Source organism: Mustela nigripes, chromosome 13 (genome assembly GCF_022355385.1).
Source record: "Mustela nigripes isolate SB6536 chromosome 13, MUSNIG.SB6536, whole genome shotgun sequence".
NCBI lineage: Eukaryota > Metazoa > Chordata > Mammalia > Carnivora > Mustelidae > Mustela > Mustela nigripes.
In genome coordinates, this window is record NC_081569.1 from 36130951 (window position 1) to 36145420 (window position 14470).

Sequence of the window (14470 nt, forward strand, 5' to 3'; positions counted from 1 at the left end):
TGTTTAGTCTGGTATTTGTCCTAAACGTATTCTACCATGGAACTCTTTGTTTTCTGTTGTACACTTAACTAACATTCTGTGGGATGTTGCCTGTTGCCCTAAATCATCATCCTACTAACAGTGCTTTTTCCGTGATGGGATATGTAGTGGGAATTACATTTAAAATTCAAGAATGGAAAGTAACTCAAGCCATTTCATGTATTTTCCTCCGGTAGCCAATTACAAGATGTACATATATTCTGGCCTACTTCCACGTATCTAATTCAATCATTTAAAAATGTCAGTTTTTTTTTTTTTTTACTAAGCTTGGTGTTTGTTTAAATGATAGAAGCTTGACAACTAATCATCAATGGAAAAGACAAGTGGCATCACTCCATTTTTTTAATGATGGTTGAAAACCTTACCATATAGTTCAGCAAATCCATTCATGGGCACTCGAGAGGTACCAGTGACAAACTGAAGTAATCTTATTCTTTTTTCTGAATCCATCATTAGAACGGCCTGAGTAAGAGAAAAACAGCATTAAGGAATATCACTGGGGGAAAAAAATAACAGAACTATCCTGAAAAATATGATATCAGAATTTAGTTTGAGTTTTCATGATCAGTTACTACATGTACATGTGTCTGTGAGTTAAATTTGTGTTCGTGGGTGGCTTACAAAGTTCCTGAAAACCTCATTTCTGAGGCTATATGGGAACTCTCTAGAATGAGATCATAGCCTAATAAAGGGACCAAAATATCTTCCTAGATATGACTCATGGCTTTTTAAAAATTATATTTACTGATATTATTGAGTGACATACACATTTCTTGATTAGATGGAAAGTCACATTTAAGGAGCCGTGCAGGAGTCCCAGGGAACACACCACAGGTTACTACAAGTTCTTTTCAACAGTTTCAACATTGGTAAGGGGCTGAGCGCCCACTGTGGCTGTTCCCACCATTTGCTACTTTCTGAACAGTAACTTATCTATAAATACATATGGAGGTTGGAGCCATACCCAGAAGGTAAACATATATATATAATCTCTATGCAGTGCACTAGTTTTAAGTATGATCGAATCTGTTGAAAAGGGATTTACAGACATAGAAGCTTTTAATTACCTTCCAAAACCACTGTATGACTTGGTGATTCACACTATAGCCGTTCTTATACTTCGTGTGTTCTCTCCAGTCATTCACATCGACATCTCCCAATCCACACATAAGAAGCTACACAGTAAGAAATGTCAAACTGTAGACAAGAAAAATTATGGGCACAAAAATCCCGTTTGAAAACAAGAGTATTTCTTACCTCTAGTTCGTTTTCATCGAAAATTTTGATGAGATCCTGTGGTATTAGTTCAAAAAATCCCTAGTGGAAAGAATGTATTTAAAAACCCAATTAGCAGCGGCTCTCAACAGCCCTATACGTTAGCTTCTGGGTGGCTGCTGGAGAAATCCCACATGAACACAGATTCCTACCACCACAGTCTTGGGTTCTTAGGTCAACCGAGAGTTCAATATCGGCAAGACCGTGTATGTGTCCATAATCTGTTCTCTCCCACTGATTCCCAAGTCAGCCATTTTGAAACCTCTCTACATTTCCCCAGCCATTTCCCCCTCCTCTGTGTCATCTCTTCTTTACAGCAGGTAACTTTTACTTGAGAGAGAAACAGAGGAGGTGATGGAATTCCCTCAACCTTCTGCATGCCCAAGTACCAGTTGGCTGTGACGTCCATTGTGGTCTCCTGTCCATGGCAGTGGGGACAAAGGCCATTTTCTCTCTGTGCTTCATCTGCTTCCCCAAGGGGCTCATCTCGCTGAACCTCCTTCTCTTTCCTAGCTTACTCTTTCTACATTTACATTTGTTTAAACCTATTTACCTTAAAAACAAAACAAAAAAGCAAACCTGTCTTTCTTCTCTTCACTGCTATTCTTACTCCTGACCAAACCCCACCTACTGGCCTGTCTCTGCCTCCATCCTCCACCATCTGCCCTCTGTGCCCTTGCTGCCTTCAAGCGGTCCTGGAAAAAGGCAAAGAGAGCTTTGCAGTGAACTCTGATCAACACTGTCTAGTTCTGTATCCCATCTGTCTTCTCCGCACTATGAGATGGCTGAAAACACGGCCGTTCTTGAAACTTCATCTGCTGCCGATGGTTTCTCTCTCATGTCTCTGTCTGCATTGGCTGATTTCCTTTGACGTCTTCTTTTCTACCGTCTGCTCCTTCCATGTTGGTGCTCCCCCATCTTCACAGTGGTCATCTACTTTCCCGTCCTTACCACTCTTTCCAATTTCCCTTCTTACCGAGTCCACGTCTCCAGTACACATAGGCAGATGATCCCCAAATCCATGCTGCCCCCCCGCCCCGGTCTCTAGCCCTTAAAGCACCCCGAGCTACAACTCTCCCTGCTGAATCCATTCAGATACACACAGCTGTCTTCCCACCACCACCACCACCACCACCACCACCACCTTCGTTCCTGCCCTGACCTTTCCTCACCTGGATCTCTGTAGCTTCCTCCGGCCTAGCCCAGCTGCTAGTCTTGTGCACCACTAACTCACTACACACCATTTCCAGGATGATCTGACTAAAATGTAAACTGAGTCCTCGTATATTATTGTCACCTTCTTTCCCCTCACTGGACGTCTGCAAAAACCTCTAATTCCATTTTGTTTCCAGTTTAGTACACAGGTCCTTCTTAATCTGGTCCTGCTCACCCTTCAGCTCAGTTTGACCTCCGGCACTTCGAACTGCACTGCCTGCTTCCGTGTAGCCGGCCAGTCCCTCCAGGCCTTCCCTGGCCCTTCCTGTACCCTCTCCTTGCCCGGGTTTCCATTTCTCCTCTGTGCTTACCACGCACTGCATGCCTGCCTCTGTCCATGTCACTCTTTGGATTTTCTGCTCCCTAGAGCAGGACTCATGTCTTTCTGCCTTGCATAGCACCAGATCTATAGCAAGTGCTCAATACCGAAGAAATGAAAAAGTACGTGATAAATATTGAACAGAAGATTTTAGAAGAAATGAGTGAACTGGCCATAGCCTAAGTGTCCACCAACGGGGGAAGTTTAAAGAACTTATGAGTTTGTATTATGAATAAAATGCAGCCACATGGAAGGACAGTTATGCAACTTGACGTGTAAAGTTCTCTAATAAATATTCGATAAGAAATGAAACCAAGTCACAAACCAGCATGTATAGTGTGATCCCATGTGGGAAAATAAATGGCCTGTTCCACTCTCCCTATGGCACTGGGGACCCTTGTTCACCTGAGATTACTTAAGATGGAGGAGACATGACTGGGAAAAGCTGAGGAGCGGGGGCCGAAGGGGGAGCATCAACATTAACGGTATGGGCCACGTGGATGACTGAGTTTTAACAGCAAACACTTATTCACTTAAATATTTTTTTATTATAAAAATATAGGGATGCCTGGGTGGCTTAGTAGGTTGTGTCCGACTTTGGCTCAGGTCATGATCCCAGGGTCCTGGGATTGAGCCCCACATCAGGCTCCCTGCTCAGTGGGGAGCCTGCTTCTCCCTCTGCCTCCTGCTCTCCCTGCTTGTGCTCTCTCTTCATCTCTCTCTCTGTGACAAATAAGCGAATTTTTTAAAATATATAATTAAAAGCTGTTTTAAAAAGTAAGTCATTTATTAATTCTCAGATATGATGAACCCCAATACTTGAAACTTATGACTTGTACTTTGAAATGACAGAAGAATGAACAAAAGTAAATGAATACCTCTTTAAAAGCGGCCATTTGCTTCTGGATTCGGTTTACAAATCGCCACTGAATTACAAGACTAAAAAGAGACAAAATATTCATCTTTTTCACATGAGTGAAGAAAAAAATTAAGGTCTATTTATTCCAGTTGGAAACAAAAAATAAAGACTAGGTAAGGCCCAGGCAAAAAGTGAATATAAGTGGGTAATATGGCATTGTTATAGAAAGAGAAAAAAGAACATTAAGACTCTGGCTATGAAGAAAGAGAAAGGAGGTACACAGAGTCTTCCCAGAAAGAATGACAAAATTATTTCCAGTGAAGTATATACGAAACGTAATAAAATACTTACTAACAAAATACTTACTAAATATATTCCTTTTTGTTCTTATTGGTGACAACTATTTCTGATCCACCAATTTTCAACTCATGTTGATGTGTCTAAAATTAAGCATGATATCTTGATATGTTATTTTAGTGGAAAAAAAATATATGTATTATAGTTACACCAGAAACCCAGTGTTTTAAATTAAATCCATTCACAAGCTAAGAAAATTTAAAATATTAGTTTTACTAAAATAAACATGGAATGAGTCAAATGTCAAGGGAAGCAGAAATTCTTGCTGAGACAGCTTTTGTTACTGGAAAATAAATCTAAAAATAGAGCACAGAAATGTGTCAAGGATATGCATTATTTAACTTCTAAACTTAAGTTGGAACGTTTGTTTCACAATTTACGTACATTTTAATTAATCAAAGTTTACAAACCTGTCCAAAAAGCTCTTCATCTATGACAAACCTGAGGTCCAATTCTGTTGGATCATTTTCAAGAATCCATCTCAGAGAATTGTAATACTCACTATCCTAGATGAGGAAATGGCATATTTAAAATCTGTACACAAAAAAGACACCCGAACCTGCAAAGAAAATATGCTAGAGTCTGAACACTTGGACCAAAGATGAAAAGTAATAGGACATCTTTTCTTATATACACACAAGCATTATAAAAAGAGCGGGATGACTAGTAAGTGTGAGTAAAAGTGCATAAATCAGTGGAGTGGGACTTGCCCAACAATTTGGAAACCTAGCTCTGTGTAGAGGCAGTGGAGGTATACAGATTTTGCATCCAGTTGAAGGGTCAACTAAAGTAGTTTCCAGATGAATCTTAACTCCCACGGATGCCCAGGAGCACCTAGAGCGTTTCTTGTACGGGCTGCTAAGACTGGGTATAAAATGTTCAAGTAGCTATAAGCAGGTGGTTATTTATACCTGGCCCAAGTTAAAGAAAAATCTCAAATTATATACAGAACCTCCATTAACCAACTCAAATAACTGTGAAATCTTATGATTCATAAGGAATTATACTGTCCACCTTGATAATGTCACAAGGAAGGAATAAAGAATGTCCTTGGTCCCCAGGAAGAGAGCTTGGAATCCATGTGTACATACAACACATGAGGCTTTTCAGTTCACACAGCAAAGCCATAGTCCAGGATTTAATTCTTAGGTTTCCGTTTCTTTGTAGTGGCCTAACCACAAGGCCTCACTTTTGGACGGTCATTTTGAAAACATATGCCATTCATCATAAAAGATCACAATCCAAATGTTGATAGCACATTGAAGTAATTAGGGAGAAGTTTACTGATATCTGTAATATTCTTTGAAGTGCATAAAAAAAAAAAAAAGATGGATTGATGGACACATGGGTGAGCTGATGGATAGGTAGGTAATAAAGTAAGTACAGAAAGAAACCCGGGTATGGAATCTTGGTGGTGGATACACATATATCCACTGTAAAATTTTCAAAATTTTATGATGTTAGAAAATTTTCGTATTTGAATGTTGGGGGAAATATCCATTTGTATTTTGGAACATTATCATTTGTTCATTTTTTCATCATCAAATTCTAACTTTAAAATATCCAGTTGCTTCTTAAATTGTGCTTTCTCTACATTGCGAGTGAAAAAGACATACCACTGATTCCATATCATGAAGTGTTATTGGTTTGTGTAGCATCATCTTGTAAAATGGGCGGATGAAAAAACCTTTCAAAAAATCAAACATATTGAAAATGATTACCAATTGGAAGAAGTAAGATCATACTTTAAAAATGTTTTATGCTTAATACTAACCATCCAACAGTTTGCCGTGATAAACTGCCATTCCAGCTACTCGGCCAATAAACTTGAAGTAGGAGAGGTGATCCTCATTACACAATCCGGAGTTTGGATTTATCTGTAGGGTATAATTATCCCTGTAAAGACAACCACATTTAAATGCTCCTCTCCACATTTCATATAAAAATTTTAATATGACAAAATTACAAATTAGCTCCCTCTTCCTGGAGTTTTTACTTCGATTAGAACCACATGACAACAGTGGATTTAACGTTTTAAAAACAGTCATTTCTGCTGAAAGGTGGAAACATCCCAGGTGTTTGACAACAGATGAATGGATACACAAAACGGGGTGTCCCTTTGCACAATGAGGTATTACTCAGCCTCAGAAAGGAAGACAATTCTGACATCTGCTGTGCCACGGAGGAACCTTGAGGACATTATGCGAATGGAGTAAGTCGGTTACAGAAGGAAAAATCCTATAGGATTCTACTGATACGAAGTACCTAGTGTGGTCAGATTCACAGAGACAGCAGGCAGAACGGTGAATGATAGGGAGGACAGGAGTGAGCGTTTCATGAGTACTGATTCAGGTGATGATGAAAGAGTTCTGGAGATGGACGGTGGGAGCAATTGCCCAACAGTGTGACTGTACTGAATGCTGCTGGCTTCAAATGGCTAAAATGGTAAATTTTATGTTACGCATATTTTACCACAATTTTTTTAAAGGTTATTTTTGAAACAACATTAGTTATCGTCTCCCTTTTCTGGCACACTGGAATGTACACTTTCCTTGCTTCATACGAAGCTTTGTTACTTTCAAAACAGTGACTTTTTCTTTCTGTGTGTAGCCATTGTAAAAATACTTACGTAGCAGAATATTCAAACAACCCATAATAAGGGTTAAACATTTCCTTTGAGATCAGGAAGAACCATTCTCTGGCGACTCCTCCGTAATCCAATCCCTTTTCACCATCAAACTCGATCCACAGTCGAGCCTTGAGGAAATCTGCTCTCTTGACACCCATAATTCTCCTGTAAGAGTCCTCAAGGACAGTTGCACGGCGAAGTTTCATCTCAAATTTGTTTGGAATGTCATTCTGAAAACCCAGAGAAGAGGGACTTATGGTTTAAATCAATTCGACATAAAGGCAAATTTATTTCTCCAGATAGTCACAAAAACCATCGTGTTCTACCCTGTGCCCAAGACCCTTTATTGGGGGAAAACGTAACTAGGGATGTTCTCTATTATTTTCTCTATGGCATAAAAGAATTCATGCCTTTTCTCTAATCATATAATAATATAGGCTTCTGATTTCTATACTGGAAGAAGCAGTTATTGATAGTGGCAATAATGTTCATGCAAAGGCATTGCATGAACAGTACTTAACAGATTAAGTTCCAGGGAAGACCATCCTGTGCCCAACAGTCTAACCAGTGCCTGCTCTCTTGTCTGCCTGTGGGTTCAGGGGTTTTCTGACCTCTACCTTTCCTCCTCAGAGCCCACCCTGCTGCGCTCATTTATAGGCACTAACATTTACAGACTGTATCAGGCACTATTCCCAACATTTTAATAGGTTAACTCATTTACTCCCCATAACAACACGAGGAAGAAACGACCAATATAATCTCATTTTATGAGTGAAGAAAGTGAAGACAAAAATTAAGGAAGTCTGAGTTCTCAGTCTCTGCTGTCTCAATTTATTTCGCACATCCTTTGCTTATGGGACAAATGCGGATAACTACGCTTTTAGACAGATCATATCGTAAATTTTATAAAAGATGTCTGAATATTTTATTCTTGAGTGCTTTGTGTGCAATGTTCAAGTGGAAACCAGTAAGAGAAAATTCCGTCACATCAAAAGAGGAGAGGGTTCCTTCTAAGAAAAAAAAAATGTCAATTGCATTCTTAGTATATTTAGGGAAAATGGAAAGCCCTACAGAAACATGATAACATAAACAGTTTTTATAAGCAATATAAGCAGTTTCCTCTGTTGCTTATGTAATTGTAAATAAAGCCAAGATCAGAGAAAACCAACTGTAGTCTAGACACGAGGCATCCCAGGCAGCCAAGCATTTACCAGGACCTGCTCTGGCTCAGGCTCCATGCTAGGGAGCTACAGTAATGGGGATGGGAAGAAAAGGGAGGAAGAATGGTGGTTTAAGATACGATTCCTCCCTCAAGGAGTTTATAATCCAGTGTGTAGATGAGAAACAAATGTAAATATTACCAATCCTGAGACTTACAAGTGTAACCAAATTGCTAGTGATAAGCTATAAGCAATGCTCTGTGGGGCCTAAAAGACTGAGCCAGTAACTGCAAGGGAGGTGATCCAGGGGGCTTTAAGAACAAGTCCTGACTTGAGGGAGAGGCACCGAAGGACTGAGGAGCAGCAGGCTAAGGGAAGAGAGTGCAGGGGCGTCTAATGTATGCAACAAGCAAGAGGGTGTGGAGGGAGGGAAGGAGCTGCAGCCACTGGAGGAGCTGGGAGAGTGGTCTGGGGCCAGAGGGCAGGGAGCGTGGATGCTGACTGGGAAGAGCGGCTGAGCAGGAGCCACAGGGTCAAATTGTTCCTAGGGATTGACTAACAGGTGGTTTTAAAGAGAAACAAGAGGCAGGCTGGTCAAGGACCCTGAAAGAGACCTTGCAGAGAGGAGTGGCAATGGAGGAGGCAGAGGGCAGAAGAAGCGACTTCCATGTTTGGGCTGAAGAGTGGCCCAGGGTGTGGATTCTGGGGTCAGGAGCCGTGGGGTCAGGATCCCAGCGCCTCCCCACTAACGTGTCTTTTCTAAAGCTTAATTTCCTCATCTGTAAATTGGGACAGTAACGTCCCCTGACGTTCTGAAACAGAACATCAGGGGAGAATGCATTTCATGTGCTTCCTCTGTATCTGGCTCGCGGTGAGCTCCATACGGATTAGCCCGCCTTATTCCTCACAAATGAGATACTACAGACAAGGCAGAGAAAAAGGTCAAAGACAACTCAAGACTTTGTAGCAATGATTTTTAAACGTTTTTAATTCTGTCTTGGTGTTCTGCTCTTTTGCTGTAATGTGTCTAGATACAGATTTTTTTTTTTTTTTTTAAATCCTACTAGGGACTTTTTGATAAACTAAAAATGCAGGTTCTTACCTCTTCCCCATACTCCCGAGTTTGCTCTCTCTGGAGCAACGCCACGTTTCTTAAACATTATTTCATGTTTTTTTCTCTTTATATACCTTTGTTCCATTCTGGGTCAGTTTCTCTCTTAATCATCAATATATGTCTTTTTGGTTAAGAACAGAGACTCTGAAGCCAGACCACCTGTCTGGCTTTGCCACTAATAACCATGGGAGTCTATCACATTACCTAATCTCTCTGTGCCTCAGACCCTCACCTATAGAAGATGATAATAATAGTTCCCTCCTTAGTTAATACATTAAGAGATTACATTAATACATGTAGCTTGCTAAGAAGCATGTCTGGTTCACAGAAAGAACTCAATAACTATTACTGTTTTCATGGTGGTTTCTGTGTGCTCTGAAGGCTTTGTTTCATATCTCCTGCTGCCGGGAAGACATCAACAATTACATATTATAATGTGTGTAAGTGTTCAGAATGGCAAATGGAGAAGCTAGTGCTTCTATTCCACCAGCATATTTTCATTAAGAGTGAATATATTTACCAGACCAACAGATCAGCAAAGTCTTAAGATCCCAAAGAACTTTAAGAAGTAGAAAACCGATTTCCAGAGCAATTTTAACACAAAGCTATTATTGAAGATGAGCTTTAAAAAGTGGCTGACAGTTTAGGCTTTCATTAAGGTACAAAATATGTGCACTAAAAAACCATTATATTTTATTTTTTGTTAAATTTTGTTAAATTTTGTTGAAAATATTCTGGGGTGGCAGACCCACCATCTTGAATCTTTGGAAAAGCCTGCTTCCTTCCGGCTTAGAACGCAAGAAAGTGTAACCCAATATAGCCACCTAGTGGTAGTATTCCTAAACTGCGGGGAAAGGGGGAAAGTGTGCGCAAATTAGAAAGGCATCACCAAGTGGTCATCACCGACAGAAATGAAATAGATGGGCAGATGATGAGTTTAGTTCCAAATATTAAATTTGTGGTGATGGAAAAAAAAACTATAGTGAACACATCTGAGAAGCAAAAGGAGACAGACACAGGCGCACTGTTTCAATTACAATCATATTTTCAAATTAGGCACAGATATGTTATAAAAGCGTTGGAGCATGAATAACTACCACTGGAAAACAAGAGTCCACGCAGAAGAGGAATCCAGAGAGTCCTACACAATCAGGGATGAGGCTGGATTGAATAAGCTGAGATTGTTCAGATTCCACCAAGCCTAAGCTCCACAAACCCCACTAGGAAACCAGATTAGGATGCATTAAAAGCAAACTTTAATACTATTTTTCTATATAGCATAAGGTTGAAAAACAAGGAAAGACACAACCTAACTGTGGTCTCTGATGCTATGTAACATCCAGTAGTCAAAAAAATTAAAAAAAAAAAAGCCACCTTTCCCTATAAGAAACTATTCAAAGTTGTTAAAATACAGGAGAAATTCTCTATTACTTTTAAAAATGCATTTCCCACACTTTCAGTCTACGTAACAATCATTCCTAAGAACTCAATGTAAATATAACTAACCTGCTTCTTCAACTTTCGTCGGAAGAACTCATACTTTCTTTTGTAATCCCTGGAGTAGGGCACTGCCTTGAGTTGAAAATTTTGGAAAAATAAAGAAGGTTTAGGTTGTTTTTATTCTGGAACAATTTTAAAAGTCCCCCTTTGGGTATTTTATGAACATAAGTTAAAGACATTAAAAGAGAATATTTGGAAATAAAAGTTTAATTTGAAGAAAAACAAACACAAAACTTTAAAATTTTTAATTTCTCTGTTTAAAATTAAATTGTATTCAGCAATTCCCATGACTGTAATTTTCATCATGCAATGTTCTTGAAATGCAAAAAGCCAGAAACAGGAAATTTCTTCCAAGCAGAGAAATATTAGAAATGAAAATTTCCATTTCTAAACAGACTTTCAAAGTGATTCCTCCATTAAGGGAACAATTTGAAAAATGCACTTTTTCCTTGAACTCTGAGGAATTGCCTTTTTTACCCATTATTTTAAAAGACTAAACATGGAGACTAAAGAATAGTCTAAAAGAACTGGATTTTCCATTTCGCTTCTTTTTGTGAATTAGAAAACAATTAAAATCTCAAAAATAAAATACAGAACAAGTAGCTACATAAAGAAGAAAATTATTTTTCCTATACTTCACCTGACTCAAAAGGAGTATAAACATACATGATAATATTTATACTTAAATAGGAGTATTTTATACACCAGCATTTACAGAAATTTCTACCAAAAAGTTCAAGCATGCCCCTGAAGTTGACTGCATGCCATCTAATTTCTGACCTGGTACATTCTTGGCCCCTCTCTGATTTGCTGAGGATTGCCAACATTCTTTTTCAGGCAATGGCAAGTACCAGCTGAGCCCAGCAGCCCAGTGCCTTGGCATTTGACTGTAGGGCTCACTAGTCTCGTGAGGCTACTGCAGAGGTCAAGATAATGAGCTTATACAGATACTCCTTTCATATTATTGAGACCTGGTGTGGGGGTGGTGGGAGAGGACAGAAATGCAGATGTGCTTTCCTCTCAAGGTCTGTAGGATTATGCCTTTGACCATTCACCCTGGACAAAACGGGTGAGAGGACAATGCCGTCGGAGCATACTGATACAGAGACTTACTGGTCCAGTTATTGCTACATTCTGCAACCGAGGATCTTCCCATTGTGTTCTTTTTATATCTGAAGAGGGAGAGAGATTGGTGTTCTTTATTCTCCTGCACAAAGTTCAATGTTACAAAAAATAACGTAATGAAAAATCACATTGCACATACTGTGATTTATGTAGAAGATTCTTCCATCTGTATGAGTTCTTTCTTCCCATCCTGGCTATAATGAAGAATGTATTTCAATTATTTTTGGAAAGGGTTTTAGATGTATGGGTAGAAAAATGACATTGGTTATACGCTTAATTTTCTTATTCCATTCTTAGTAGAAGGCATTACACTTTAATAATAACTCATAATTACTACTACTACTACTAATAATAATAATAATAGCTTACTGAAACTTGTTGAGGAACTACTGTATTCCAAAATACAAAAAGTTGGAGAGAGCCAAGTTAGATTGCTAGCAATTCTATAAACTTACAGGTAAGGGACCCAGATCATTGGAAGAATCAAGTGATGTCTTTCCTCTCAGATGAGGCGGAATTTTCAGTCTCGGATCTTCCTTTTTTTGGTTGAGCAAATAAAGTGAGCAACAACACACACAAATTTAAAAATCAAGAAAGTCCGTCTATTACTATATTTTCTAACACCAATTGGTATTTAAAGCATTCTCTTTTAAAGTCTACTTTTATTTTATGTGCTTCATTTGCGAAATAATAGTTTCTCTGTCTAAAACCCATCATTCCCAAGCTACAATATTCATTTCTCAGATCTCAGAGTACCATCAGTTTTAACTCATCATCTGCTTCACAGAAACCATTCAGAGAATTTTGCCCCACTCTTCAGGGATTGTGTCACTACATGGGGCTGTTCTCTAACTAAAAACTGCAAAATGAATGGACATTAAACTAGACCACGTGCTATTTCTGAGGCCTTGGGCATGCTTCTTGGCACTTATCTGTTAAGGTGTTGATTTATTAACATTTTGTAAAGCTAGGGAGGTATGCTCAAAAAGGTTATAAAAGCCAATTCAAATTGTTGGGGGAAAAGGGACAATATTCAATTTGTTTGGGTTCACTTCTGTATATTATTATTTTAATATTATTTTGTTAAATAATTTATTAAACCATTTTAGTTTGATTAAGGTACTTTTGTCTTTTAAATAAATTAATTAATCAAAATCTAGCCATCTGTTGCTGACTTTCAGTAACTTTTCTATTAGTGGCGAACCAACTGCTAAACAGCTTTAGGGCTTATCTTAAAATAAAAATACTATTTTACCTAGCCTCCCCAAGGTTTTCTGGGTATTAAATGAGATATGGATTCAAAAGTACTTTGGAACTACAAAGTGACATATAAAGGTAAAAGACTATAACAAATATCTTCCTAAGGTTTTATGTCTAGTGAGGTAAAAATGAAACAGGAAGTAAACATACTTTCATGACAATACCTGAACATATTACAAATAGGCATAAATATTTCTTGAGTAGAAATAATACTATTATGAATTCAGTGTATCTTTAAATGAATACAAGGACATGTAGGTTATATTAATGTACATTTAAGGGTTATAGGGAACTCTTAAGAGTTAAGATCATTGCTCTAAATTCAAACAGGAGAGTATTAAAGTTACCCAGGTAGTGGTTTTGGTGTTGTGGTCAATGAAGAAAGGCCTCCCATTGGGCGCATGCCGGACTTCCCAGCCTTTAGGAAGGAATCCTTGCTCCATTTCAGACGGCTGGGTCATCTGCTGCGCTGAGTCGCCGGGGGGGACCTGGGGTCGAGGGCACGCCGAGCTCTGGCCTGACGGCAGCTGACTGCTCTCCGCTGTGGCCTAGCACATGGAGTAAGTCATGTTGTCATGTTTGATAGAGAACACACAAAGAGCTGTGGTTAAAAGGCAGCTTAACCTGCAGACGGAACACATCCTTCTAAATAGATCTCAACAGGCAGATTCATTTTTCTGATAGTGTTTTGTCAAACTTTGTTTTGAAAAGAACTTTCTCAGCTGATTTCTCAGCTCATTCGTGAGCGGTACGACGCTGGCTAACAGTTCAAGTTGGCTGCGGATATCCCGGGCGGAGGCGGTAAAGTCAGGGACCGTGTCCCAGTGGCAAGGTCAGCCACGGTGCCAGTTGGAGGAGGCTGTCTCTGCTTGCCCCAGACGTGCACAGAGTGCGAAGTTCTCCACACGTAGAAGAGAATGCCGATGCTGGGCAAACAAAATGTGTGACAAGCAGCCACTGCAGAAATGGATCCTTGAAATGTAATATATTCATCTGATGAAATGTTAGGCAGTGGTTAAAAGAAACACACTGGATCCATATATGAGACAACATGGATAGGATTTTAAAACAATGTTGCACACACACAAAAAAAAAGATTTAGAATTATATAACATGACATCTTTGCAAAACTTGAAGCACAGGAACATAAACACTCGTCTGCATCGTTTTAGCTCTCTATGTAAGTGTATAAAAGAGCCTGGAAGAACCATGGGAGGTCACTGCAAGAAGATGGAAGTCCGCAGCCCAGAAGAGGGCCCTCAGGGACCCAAAATGCTGCCCTCGGAGCTCAGCCTTCCAGCCTGCACAACTGTGAAAAGTTAGTTTCAGTCGTTTAAGCAAAAAAAAAAAAAAAAAAAGACTGGAAGACTATTCAACAGACAAGACGGTGCTTCTTTCTGGGTAGTGGAAGCAAGTGCTTGGCTAAAAGGAATTTAGTTTCATCTGTATGATTTTATTTTTTAATATTTTTTAGAGATTTGATTTATTTGAGAGAGAGAGACAGAGAGAGCGTAAGTGGGAGAAGGAGCAGAGGGAAAACCAGACTCCTTGCTGAGTGAGAAGCCCAATTGGGGGGGGGGGGGGCTCTTTCCCAGAACCCAGAGATCATGACATGAGC

General features: G+C 39.3%; 1 protein-coding gene across 5 annotated transcripts in view; it reads right to left on the reverse strand.

The window, feature by feature from the left end:
* NEDD4 (NEDD4 E3 ubiquitin protein ligase) overlaps positions 1–14470 on the reverse strand; it is a 124761-nt gene that overhangs the window by 5631 nt on the left and 104660 nt on the right. For all 5 annotated transcript variants that reach the window (XM_059371974.1, XM_059371973.1, XM_059371970.1 and 2 more), the window contains 14 exons: positions 13200–13400; positions 12048–12128; positions 11732–11786; positions 11581–11639; positions 10474–10539; positions 6694–6923; positions 5839–5960; positions 5681–5751; positions 4475–4570; positions 4074–4147; positions 3727–3787; positions 1297–1356; positions 1107–1214; positions 405–501 (listed from right to left, as the gene is read on the reverse strand). In XM_059371974.1, the coding sequence (XP_059227957.1) occupies positions 405–501; positions 1107–1214; positions 1297–1356; positions 3727–3787; positions 4074–4147; positions 4475–4570; positions 5681–5751; positions 5839–5960; positions 6694–6923; positions 10474–10539; positions 11581–11639; positions 11732–11786; positions 12048–12128; positions 13200–13400 (1381 nt within the window). The remainder of the gene's footprint in view (positions 1–404; positions 502–1106; positions 1215–1296; positions 1357–3726; positions 3788–4073; positions 4148–4474; positions 4571–5680; positions 5752–5838; positions 5961–6693; positions 6924–10473; positions 10540–11580; positions 11640–11731; positions 11787–12047; positions 12129–13199; positions 13401–14470) is intronic.